Genomic DNA, 13346 nt, shown 5'->3' on the forward strand with positions numbered 1-13346 from the left:
TTAGAATGCAAGACAATTAGATTTTCCAGGGTATCACAGTCATTATCGGTGATTTAGGTGAGCATGGAGGAAGAATTCCTTTGTGGCCAGGCTAAATAAACATCAGGAAGGAGAAAGTCAAAAGGATTTGCTGGTCATGATTGCAAACAAAAAAAAGGGGGAGATTTTGATTGCACAGATCATTGTGTACAATTGACTCACTGGGATAGCTTTCTTTACTTCACAGAAGGGTGTGATGTGGAAACAGACCCTTCAGTCCAACTCATCCATGGTGACCAGCTATCTTAAATTCATCCAGTCTCATCTGTCAACATTTGGTACATATCCCTCTAAGTGCTTCCTACTCATGTACCCTTCCAGATACATGAAGTTTGGATATTGTTGTGCCACCATCCACCACTTCCTCTAGCAGTCCATTCCTTATGTGCACTACCCCCTGCACAAAGATTGCCCCTCAGTCCCTTTTACATCTTCCTCTCACCTTAAACCTATGCCCTCTAGCTCTGGCCCATGCTAACTGAGGGAAGAGAGATTGGCCCTCCATCTCTTCCACACCCCTCATGATTTTATAAGCTTCTGCTTGCCACTTAAATTTGTTGCTGTTTAGTAGAAAAACAGGAATTAAGAGATTGCTGCATTTAGCCTTCCCTATTGAGATAGCAGGTGCACCTGCATTAGTTCAAGGCAGCAGTGTACCATCACCTTCAAAAAGAAAAAGGGGCACCTCCATGGCAACAAGATGTTGCCCTAGCTAGCATTACCCTTATCTGCAGTGTGACTACAAATTAGAACTTATTGCTCAACCATTTCAAAAGCAGGTCAGGGGTGACCATTGGCCAGGGACCTGCAGTCTAAACTCCACAAGAAAAACCAACAGATAAACAGGAACTATTTAGTATTGCACAATTTAAGATTTAAGCTGCAAGTGAAACTGAGTAGTAATGCAATTGTTTGGTGGGGGAATTTCACTTACCCAAACTGTTTGATCACAGCTTGCATGAAGTGGCCATAGTTTGGCTGCAGGATCATCTGCAACTAAAAGCAAAATTGTTTACTAGGTACAAGATCAGAGCATTGTTATAGTGCTGAAGGTGGTCACTCAGACTGGGTCTGCACCAAATACATTGGTAATGTTGCCTGCATACTGTTTATATCAGTCTTAAGGGGAATGGTACCCACTAGAATAACCAAGCCAAGGACTAGGATATTGTCCTGGAATGCAGCCGGAGCATCTGAACTAAGTTGACAGCTACAACAAGGGTTTTGAACCAGTTTCCCCACAACACACACCTCACCCCTGAAAAATGAAACAACTTAAAAAGATCCTAAGCTATGCAAAACTGGCTAAAGCAAGCTAAAAGCTTCCCTTGTATCACATAGGGATAACAAGGTGTAAAGCTGGATGACCACATCAGGCCAAGCAGAGGGGCAGGAAAGCTGATGTTTTGGGCCTAGACCCTTCTTCAGAAAACAGCATGTTGGCATCAGTGGCAAGAATGGCATCTATAGCTCCCCTTGGAAAAAAGTGCCCTCCCAAACCATTTCAGATCTGAGTCACATGCATGACTCTGGAATCTCAGGCCAGACTAGGGTGGGGTGACCTCCTTCCTTCCCAAAAAGGAAGTTTTTAAAAATAGAATTGATCGCCTTGTATTAGACAAACTCATTCTAGATTTTGGTGTGAAATTCAAAATTTCACACAAGGCCATGGTGATTTGAATTCATATTTACAGGAAATTAGCTGGTGGTTCAGTGCAATGAACTCTCCACTGTTACTGTAAAGAAGCACAAGCTGTACTGACCTTCATAGCAAGAAGAGTCAAGAACAGGAACAAAGGAAATCTTGCCACAGTTATACTGGGCATTGCTAAGGCCACACCTGGAACGTGCACACAATCTGGGTCTCATTGGAGGAAGGATGTTCTTGTTAGAGGGATTGTGAAGTTTGACCAAATTGATTCCTGGAGTGGTAGGACTGATGTGGAGGCATGGAGTCGGTTAGAACGGCATTTGCTGGAATTTATAATTGTTTGGGGAAGGGGCTGGTGGACTTGGTGAAATATCAAAAGAGTTCAAACCACAGGACTAAACTGGTTTGATGCACCTGCTAGGTGGTCAGGGAGTCCCTAAGTGGGGAAAAGATTGAGTAAACAGTTTAGATCAGATGAGAAATTTCTGACTCGTGAGCCTATGGACCTTACTACTATTGCAAGTGATCAATGCCAAAACATTGGCATTCAAGTAGGTAAATATAGCTCTCATGGCTAAAGGGAACCAGGATATGCATGAAGGCAGGATTATGGTTGAGTTCTATAATCAATCATGATCACAATGAATGGATAAACAGCCGGGGGAGGGGGGGGGGGGTCAAATTGCTTACTTCTAGGTTAAAATGTAACTAGGTTTCATTAATGGATTCTGCAACTGCACATGGAGAACAGTGGGTTCTGGAGTCAGTGCCCTTTCTACAGATAATAAAATGTGAGGCTGGATGAACACAGCAGGCCAAGCAGCATCTCAGGAGCACAAAAGCTGACGTTTCGGGCCTAGACCCTTCATCAGAGAGGGGGGATGGGGGGAGGGAACTGGAATAAATAGGGAGAGAGGGGGAGGCAGACCGAAGATGGAGAGTAAAGAAGATAGGTGGAGAGGGTGTAGGTGGGGAGGTAGGAGGGGATAGGTCAGTCCAGGGAAGATGGACAGGTCAAGGAGGTGGGAAGAGGTTAGTAGGTAGCTGGGGGTGCGGCTTGGGGTGGGAGGAAGGGATGGGTGAGAGGAAGAACCGGTTAGGGAGGCAGAGACAGGTTGGACTGGTTTTGGGATGCAGTGGGTGGGGGGGGGGGGGGGGGGAAGAGCTGGGCTGGTTGTGTGGTGCAGTGGGGGGAGGGGATGCACTGGGCTGGTTTAGGGATGCAGTAGGGGAAGGGGAGATTTTGAAACTGGTGGTGAAGTCCACATTGATACCATATGGCTGCAGGGTTCCCAGGCGGAATATGAGTTGCTGTTCCTGCAACCTTCAGGGTGGCATCATTGTGGCAGTGCAGGAGGCCCATGATGGACATGTCATCTAGAGAATGGGAGGGGGAGTGGAAATGGTTTGCGACTGGGAGGTGCAGTTGTTTGTTGCGAACTGAGCGGAGGTGTTCTGCAAAGCGGTCCCCAAGCCTCCGCTTGGTTTCCCCAGTGTAGAGGAAGCCGCACCGGGTACAGTGGATGCAGTATACCACATTGGCAGATGTGCAGGTGAACCTCTGCTTAATGTGGAATGTCATCTTGGGGCCTGGGATGGGGGTGAGGGAGGAGGTGTGGGGACAAGTGTAGCATTTCCTGCGGTTGCAGGGGAAGGTGCCGGGTGTGGTGGGGTTGGAGGGCAGTGTGGAGCGAACAAGGGAGTCACGGAGAGAGTGGTCTCTCCGGAAAGCAGACAGGGGAGGGGATGGAAAAATGTCTTGGGTGGTGGGGTCGGATTGTAAAAATGGCGGAAGTGTCGGAGGATAATGCGTTGTATCCAGAGGTTGGTAGGGTGGTGTGTGAGAACGAGGGGGAATCCTCTTGGGGCGGTTGTGGCAGGGGCGGGGTGTGAGGGATGTGTCGCGGGAAATGCGGGAGACGCGGTCAAGGGCGTTCTCAATCACCGTGGGGGGAAGTTGCGGTCCTTAAAGAACTTGGACATCTGGGATGTGCGGGAGTGGAATGTCTTATCGTGGGAGCAGATGCGGCGGAGGCGGAGGAATTGGGAATAGGGGATGGAATTTTTGCAGGAGGGTGGGTGGGAGGAGGTGTATTCTAGGTAGCTGTGGGAGTCGGTGGGCTTGAAATGGACATCAGTTACAAGCTGGTTGCCTGAGATGGAGACTGAGAGGTCCAGGAAGGTGAGGGATGTGCTGGAGATGGCCCGGGTGAACTGAAGGTTGGGGTGGAAGGTGTTGGTGAAGTGGATGAACTGTTCGAGCTCCTCTGGGGAGCAAGAGGCGGCGCCGATACAGTCATCAATGTACCGGAGGAAGAGGTGGGGTTTGGGGCCTGTGTAGGTGCGGATGAGGGACTACACTTGTCCCCACACCTCCTCCCTCACCCCCATCCCAGGCCCCAAGATGACATTCCACATTAAGCAGAGGTTCACCTGCACATCTGCCAATGTGGTATACTGCATCCACTGTACCCGGTGCGGCTTTCTCTACATTGGGGAAACCAAGTGGAGGCTTGGGGACCGCTTTGCAGAACACCTCCGCTCAGTTCGCAACAAACAACTGCACCTCCCAGTCGCAAACCATTTCCACTCCCCCTCCCATTCTCTTGATGACATGTCCATCATGGGCCTCCTGCACTGCCACAATGATGCCACCCGAAGGTTGCAGGAACAGCAACTCATTCCGCCTGGGAACCCTGCAGCCATATGGTATCAATGTGGACTTCACCAGTTTCAAAATCTCCCCTTCCCCTACTGCATCCCTAAACCAGCCCAGTGCATCCCCTCCCCCCACTGCACCACACAACCAGCCCAGCTCTTCCCCCCCACCCACTGCATCCCAAAACCAGTCCAACCTGTCTCTGCCTCCCTAACCGGTTCTTCCTCTCACCCATCCCTTCCTCCCACCCCAAGCCGCACCCCCAGCTACCTACTAACCTCATCCCACCTCCTTGACCTGTCCGTCTTCCCTGGACTGACCTATCCCCTCCCTACCTCCCCACCTACACCCTCTCCACCTATCTTCTTTACTCTCCATCTTCGGTCCGCCTCCCCCTATTTATTCCAGTTCCCTCACCCCATCCCCCTCTCTGATGAAGGGTCTAGGCCCGAAACGTCAGCTTTTGTGCTCCTGAGATGCTGCTTGGCCTGCTGTGTTCATCCAGCCTCACATTTTATTATCTTGGAATCTCCAGCATCTGCAGTTCCCATTATCTCTGATGCCCTTTCTACAGAGTTGCTTTGTCATTCAATTGTAACAAGAACTAGAAAATTTAGTCAAAGGCTTTGGCCATTCTTCTATGGAAAGAGCAACACAGAATGGAACTCTAGAAACAATTATACAACCAACAGACTGAACACTTTAGGCTCAATATAGAAAGCAGAACAGTTTATATAGTCAGACTACTTCAGGATGAAAAATCAAACCTTTGGGGAGACGGAGAAAAAGTGATCAGTGGAATAACAAGTGGAATTCTGATAGAAAATGCTGGGAAGTTTGCAAGACAGAGCTTGATGTTGGAGATCATGAGGCAAATGGAAATTGATCAAGTTAGTATGAAAATTAACTGCATCCAAACTTGACCATCTATTGAAGAGGCTTAAAACTGGGCCAGACTAAAACTTACGTTTGCAACCCATTGATGGGGGTAACAGTAGGAGAAGCAATTCATTAGTAACTGAGCGGCTAGCTTCCTATCTATAGAAGCAAACAAGACATTATATTCTGTTAAGGTGGTGTCAAAAAGTCTGTAGAAAGAGCTATCTCCCACGGTCCTGAAGATAAGCAAAATACACTACATTTTCCTATGCATACCATAATCCTGCCTCCATGCATATCCTGATTCTCTTTAGCTACAAGTGCTTATATCTACCTACTTGAATGCCAGTGTTTTGGCCTTGATCACTTACTACCATTGTAAGTTCCACAGGCTCAGTCAGAAGTTTCTCATTTAATCTAAAATGGTTTACTCATTAATCTTCACCCCACTTATGGTCTCCCTGACCACCTAGTGGGTGCTTTTTTGTTTCTTGCATCAAACTTATCTAGAAATCAGTTTCAAACCAACAGGATTAGACCTTACTCCCCATTTGCAGATTCTTCCATACTAAAACAAAGCTATCCAAAGCACATGACTTATCTTTAATACTTGTGGCACTATCATCTGGATAAAGTCCTGTCGATGTCAGATTTATTGTTGTCAAGCTTGACACTACATGTCACAAGATCTTGCCCAATCCATTTGTTCAGAGCTACACTGCATTGTACACAAGATATCAGCTTTCAGTCAAGTCAGCTGCCAAATTTATCTACAAGTGTACTTGTACATTCACAAGAGGAAACAACAGCAAACTGCCATTCCTAGATGTCACAGCAGAGCGAACAGCCAATGGGGAACTTCAAACCAGCGTCTACAGGAAAACAACACGTACGGACCAAATACTGAACTACAGGAGCAACCATCCCAACACCCACAAACGAAGCTGCATTAGAACATTATTCCAACGAGCCACCACACACTGCAGCACAGAGGAACTACACAGAGCAGAAGAAAATCACCTATACAGCGTATTCAAAAAGAACAGGTACCCTATGAACACAGTCCGCCGATTCCTCAGCAATAAACCCAAACAAACAGACAAAACGGGCTCAGAAACCATAACCACTCTCCCCTACATCAAAGACATTTCTGAAATGACTGCCAGACTACTCTGACCCCTTGGCATCAGGGTAGCCCACAAACACACCAACACACAAACAGCAGCTAATGAACTTAAAAAGACCCTATACAGACACCAAATGAAATGAATGTCATCTACAAAATACCTTGCAAGAACTATGACAAACACTACATTGGACAAACTGGCAGAAAGCAGGCCACCAGGATACATGAACATCAACTAGCCACAAAACGACATGACCCACTATCACTCGTATCCTTACACACAGATAAGGAAGGACACCACTTTGATTGGGACAACACATCCATCCTAGGACAAGCCAAACAAACAGAGACATGCACGATAATTCCTAGAAGGATGGCATTCCAACCAGAACTCCATCAACAAACACAATGGCTCCAAATCAATCTACCATCCCCTGAGAAAAGAACAGGAAATGACATCACCAACCCAAGGAAACCTAACCAGATAAATAGAAAGCAGGACATAACACCAGCACTTGAGGCTCACTGATCATGTTACCTAGAATGGTGACGAAACATCTGAAAACAAACCTTCCAGCTCAGCGAGCAAACTCACATCCAAAACCTCAAGCTGAGCTACAAATCTTCTCAAAAGCTCACTAACAAGTGACTACACCCTAAATGCTAAAATCAACCGTGAAGGGCTGTTGAGCTGCAAGTGAATGTAATGTAAAGAGCTCTATATTTTCTAGACTAGGTTAGAGCCCAAAACAGATTTTGCACTTTCCTGATTATATTGCACATCCCACAAATCAGATGACCAAGTCACCAGCAAGGTCAAAGTATTAAAAGCAACAAATACTCTAGGACAACCAGTTAGGCAGCTATAACGACACTTTCCTTTATAACCACTGACCAAAAGAACAGAACATTAGCAAAAGCAGAACAGGTACCTTTTGCGTCATGGTCTAACATATTTGTGGCAGAAAAAAAGGGAAGCATTGCCTAGACATTATAACTTGAAAGCACCAGAAAAAGGAATCACGATAAAAGGAACTTACTGCTCGGGTCACAGCTTTGCCAAGGCTGCAAAAATATGCAGATCGTGAATCTCTGAGTGTAGAATTGTATTTCCAGTTGGTGATCAGAAAGGAAATTGGAAGAACTCCAACATTGACACCAGACCCTATGAATATAAGTGAGAGATTAAAGCAGCACCCAAATGCCCTACTAAAATATCACTTTCCACCTATTGATGTCTAACAATGGATACTTCTCAGCTTTGTTTTAGTGAGATGTTGGGATCCATTATTTGGGATGTTAAAGCATATAGAATTACAGCAAATAAAGCCTGCACCACTTATTACTTGGTCCATTTTTACTTCTGCATATGTTTTTTTTTAAAAAGACACATTTACTTCAGGTCACAGTCAAGTTTGCGACTGGTCATCAAGTTAATCATATGCTCGAGGTCACAAGACCACCATTAAACACCCCAAAACTAGAAACACGAAAGGTCTAGTAGTCACCAGTTAAGTCAAGTTGTCCTTCAGAACTATTCACCTGAACATATGCAGAGGAGGCTATTGTGACCAAAAGATCATGTTCTTATTATGCAAGCTGTGTGTCAATTGCTGCATGTTCATTCACTACTTACAATTGGTCAGTGACTCAAGGAACGTTCAGTTTTAGAACAGGCCAAAACCAATGATATCCTTTTGATAAAACAGCAGATATCCTTCATGCTGCTTGCAACTCAGTTGGACAAGCTACTAAACTTCATGGATAAGAATGAAGTCTCTGGTACAAGTGGCCCACAGTGCATTGTTTTCAGTTGCATCCCATCTTAACTGACAACTCAGCTACAGCTTTGCAATAAACTTGGGAAAACCATTTTAAAAATCAGTAGTGGTACACAGTGTTATTTCATTGGAAAGGTAAACGGAGCTCCAGCCCCATGTCCTGAGGTTAAAATTGTATCAGAGATAACAGGAACTGCAGATGCTGGACAATCCAAGATAATAAAAAGGTCTAGACCCGAAATGCCAGCTTTTGTGCTCCCGAGATGCTGCTTAGCCTGCTGTGTTCATCCAGCCACACACTTTATTACCATGTCCTGAGGTCATGGGTTCGAGACCCACACCATGGCAGAGAGTGAAATTTCAATTCACTAAAAATTTAAACATTCACCTAATCATAGAATCAATCCCTACACTCTGGGAGCAAGCCATTTGGCCTATCAAGTCTACACTGACTTTCTGAAGAGTAGCCCAGAGATTGAACCCCAGAGTCTATTCCTGTAACCCTGCATTTCCCATGGCCAATTCATCCAAGCTACACATCTTCAGACTGTGGGAACTCCAGTCATCTGAGGGTAGAACTGAATCCAGGTCCTTGGCATAGAGGCTGCAGTGCTGCCCACTCAGCCACTGTATCACCCATGTAATGCCAGCCAAATATAAAACTCTGATCCATTAATGTCATTTAGGGAATAAATTCTGCCAGCTTTAGTATAGCTCCATTACTACAGTAATATGGTTGACTCAAATACCCTCTGGACAAATAGGATCTGGGTAGTAAACACTGGCCAGCCAGTGACATGCACATTGTAAGCAAATTTTAATCTCAACCTGAAAAGTCGAGCAGGCATGCCCACCCATCCTTCACAGCATAACCTTTTAACCCACAAGAGGGGGGAACTCAGTGTAAAAAGAACGATTCTTTTGGGAAAAAGACCAAAATTATACACAAACCAGGAGGGGGGCACCTTATCCCTGCTGTAATAAAAGCTTGTGTTCCATCCTTCCTGAAATAGAAACACTGACTTTCCATTGGCCTTCCAATCGCCTTTATTAAGCAGCACTCCCAGATTCCCCTGTACTCCAATTCTGCAATCTTCATTTAATTAGTATACTGCTTTTATTCAGGTTGCCAAGTATGAATTCACATTGTGCTAGCCATGGTTAGGCACCCCAAATATCCTTTCCCTCCAAACCCAAAAAAAAAACACTCCTGGTCTCATGCCAGTACAGGGATACCCACATCTATTCCTGGGTTTCAGTTAGAAAGAGGAGTGACATGTAATTCCAAATGGGTACTTCATTCCACTTCATCTACATCAAGATGAAAATCTCTAGATCCAGATGAATCTCATTCTATGGTCTCAACAAGTTGGAAATGTTTAGGTGGTAATTTTGCCAAGTTCCCAGGTTCTAGGAAAGGTTCCATTGGCCTGGAAAATAGCAAATCCAATCTCCCCTATTCAAGGCAGGAGAACAGAACATTTAGGCCAGTTAACTAGATGGCTGTCAAAGGGAAGGTATTGGAATCAATTAAAGCTGCACAACAAGATGGGCTCAAGGTAATTAGGAAGAGCCAGCATAGCTTTTTCCAAAGGGAAGACCACATTTAACCAATTTATTGAGTCCTTTGAAGGAGTAACATGCAAGCAAATGGGAATATAAATACTGTACTTGGATTTCTAGAAGATACTTAGGGTGCCACATGAAAAAAGATTGCAGAACTAATATGGGAAGTAACATAATCAGCATGGTATGGCCAGGAGGGTATGGAGGGGCGTTTTGAGAAGTTGAGTAGGTTGGACGTCTTCTTGGAGTTGAGGAGATAGAAATGACCTTATTGAAACAAAGATTCTTAGGGGACTTGACAGGGTTGACGGAGGGGTGTTCCATCCTGCAGGAGTCTAGAACTGGAAGGAATAACCTCAGAATGAGAGGCTACATGTTTAAACCAGATGGAATTGAGGGTAGCACATGGGGATTTTTGTTTTTACTTAAGGATTCAAGGCTGGGCCATTGAGTATATTCAAAACAATGGTTAAAGGAATTAACGAACTCCAGAAATAATTAATCATTGACTAATTTAAGTTAATCATTGGTCTTCCCATAGAAATGGGAAAACCCACATTATGAATTCAAAATGCAAACTAAAGCAAGCAATATTAAAATATGCAAATGCTACATTACAATGAAATTTTTTACTTGGCAGGAACAAAAAAGGGCAGTATTAGAACAGAACAACTGCAAAATCCCAAAGGGATTTCAGCATTTAATGCTAGAGTACAAAATGCTGGTATGGAGGTACAGCATGATATCAAAGGTGACAAGTGGAATACTATCCATTAGTGCAAAGCAAATCAAATAAAGGAGGATGTTATGTTTCAGTTATGCAAAACATTAGAGGAGTTTATACTGTGCAGAGTTTTAGTGTCTTAAGGATGGAAGCAGCTCAGAAAAGTGGATTGTGTCAACCCTCAAGAGATTGAAAAGGCTGGGCTCATCTTATTGGAATTTAGGAGAGGGGTAACTTGATTGAAAGAGAGACCTTGAATGGTCTTGTTAGGCTAGACATGGAAAGGATATTTACTCGTCAGCAATGTAGAGCTATGGGGCACTTTCAGAACTAAACATCTCATCTCTTCTCTTCCAGGGTTGAGACACACGAACATTACCTTAAGTCAGTGGAAGCAGAATGATTTAACATGAAGATCCCAGATTAAGTCAGAGTTAGATGGGAATGTCGATCAACCACAGTCACATTGAACAACAGATTAGGCTTGAGGGGCCAAAATAGTCTACTTTTGCTCCTATTTTGGAGATTTGTGCACAAATATGAACTAGATACCCACTACTCCTCTCCACACTATGCTGGATGAACATTATTCAACATGTTGGATAAGGAAACATTCATCTGAATTACAACTTTGAAGCAGTCACAGATTATTTAACTTTTGCCACAAATAAATGCGATACAATGATTTGCAACCAATATTTGTGCATCTACATAGAATTCCAAGAACTACATGCAACAATGCATTTGTCAATCATGAACCTTACCATTTACTTTCAGAGATCTCAGATCCACAGAATTGTTAACAAGGTTGCTAAGTAATTGCAGAACCTCAACATCATCAACATGTACAGAAGTAATCAACAGTGCCGTTGCCTGAAGGTTTACATCTCCTTGTATCCGTCTGCAAATAATTAAATACAAATTTCAGTATCTACAGACTTGCCAATTCTGAAAACCCAGCAATTTCTTTGCTACAACTGAATACTCTTATTTGTTAGAGAGAGACATTAAAGAACTAAATTCAGCAGGTCAATTAATTATGACAAATTTTTGTAGGTTACCAAGGCAATATGCAACTATTAGCACAACAAACACATGGAAGTGTTTGGAATAGTTTCTATACAATTATACTCCAATGCATTTGGAAACAAGCTGACCTCAAGCTGGTATTACAGAACAAACCAATTTGGCATTATTTGCTGATCCATCTGTAGTTCAAGACATTGAAGTTCTTACAAGCATGGGGAAGAAGAACTTTGAAATGGATAGCACAATGTTGTAGCAGATGAGCTTACAGTTTTCATCCTGGAATGAGTGAATAATGCCCCAGCATTGGAATACTGCACATTTGGTTGAACAAACAACAGATCATTGGTAGCCAAGTTACAAGACTTGTCAATCACTGATGAATAGTTCATTAATGCCTGATGAATCACTGGCTAAAAAGTTATCCAGAAAGATTATTGCATTCACAAATTTTCAGAGCACAGCTAGGTGCAGGCAGCACACATTTATATTAGTCATGGTAACAGGATATCAAAATATAATCACTTATTTAGGAAAAGGAAAAAAGTAAAGCCAATGCTATTTTCAGGCTCCACAAAATTTTAATTCACTGCAGATGCCAAATGCTTTAGGCAGCCAAGATTTGTAACTCCCACTCCTGTTACCAGCTGCAGACAACTCAAAATTCACAATTGTGAATAAATCAGAAGATAGATTATTCTTCGACTAAAAGTTTCCTTGCCATTTGCTTTTCATTGTTTGGCTTTAGACAAGATTAATATGTTCGGTTGTCCTTTGCTGCTAGTGTCAAAGGTAACGGCAAAGATTTCAGTTGTGCAGTTAAACCCAAAAGGGCATTTACAACATGCTTAAAGATTTTGGGAAAACTGATATGACTAGAGGAGTAAATCATTAACCCATAAGTCTGAATGACCCTTTATCATGAGAAATCAACTATTAAAATAGGAGCAGAAGTAGGCCATTCAGCCCTCTAAGCATGCTCTGCTAATCAACTGCATAGTGGTTAAGGATCAATCTTTTATACCATACTTACCTTTTGATCCCTTAAGCCCAAGATGAATATCTAACTGCTTGAAAACTTAAGGTTTCAAACTCACTTTGTGGTACAAACTTCCACAGGTTCATATTCTGGGTGAGGATATTTCTTATCTTGCTCCTACCCCACATTGTCAGACAGGCTCCTGGTTCTAGGCTTCTGGTCAGAAACCTCTCATCCTGTTAGAATCATCTTGTTCTTAATGAGGCCTGACCTCATGTTTTAAAATTCAAGTGAACATAGTCCTAACAAGTCCAGTCTCTTCACATGCCAGTCCAGGATGGAGTGTAGTAAGCTCTAACTGCATCTCACACCGAGAATCCACATTTAGTAACTTTTAGTTAAAACCCTAATCAGAAACAAAACAAGTTACACATGAACAAACTGATGGTTCAACTCAAAGTAAATTTCACTGAAACAGTGATTACTGTCGTCACGGGGCAAATGTCTGCACATGGGGCCAACTTCACTGATCTGACCCTCTAATTGTAATCACTTGCAGGCATATTCCATCAGAAGTCCCCATGTACAATTACCTTCAACACGATGCATATCTACTAATATCCTCACTCTGGTCCACAAGGCTGGAAGTCAACTTTCTAGACTGTCTAATGCTGTCCCCACCCCACCCCAATCACCTTGTCTGTAATCTGATCCAAAACATAAAGTCACTGGCCTTTCACATGCCTGAGCTTTTTTGCACCACGTTTCAGATGTCATGCCCTTTTAGCTCACTCATTGCTGCTAAGAGGTTGCATCTATATTGCTTCCTGATGCCAAGTGTTTTTGAAGTACTTTGCTGCCTTCTCATTTGTGCATCTCAGCTTGGACTGATCACCTTCATGCTTCAGCTTTCTGC

General features: G+C 43.5%; 1 protein-coding gene across 1 annotated transcript in view; it reads right to left on the reverse strand.

Moving 5' to 3' along the window:
- Window positions 1-13346, reverse strand: part of LOC125446751 (mucin-22-like) — a 61785-nt gene that overhangs the window by 23079 nt on the left and 25360 nt on the right. The window contains exons 8-10 of the mRNA XM_059640098.1: window positions 11190-11326; window positions 7395-7519; window positions 974-1035 (exon numbers count right to left, since the gene is read on the reverse strand). Coding sequence (XP_059496081.1) covers window positions 974-1035; window positions 7395-7519; window positions 11190-11326 — 324 coding nt within the window. The remainder of the gene's footprint in view (window positions 1-973; window positions 1036-7394; window positions 7520-11189; window positions 11327-13346) is intronic.

This window comes from Stegostoma tigrinum, chromosome 36 (assembly GCF_030684315.1).
Source record: "Stegostoma tigrinum isolate sSteTig4 chromosome 36, sSteTig4.hap1, whole genome shotgun sequence".
NCBI lineage: Eukaryota > Metazoa > Chordata > Chondrichthyes > Orectolobiformes > Stegostomatidae > Stegostoma > Stegostoma tigrinum.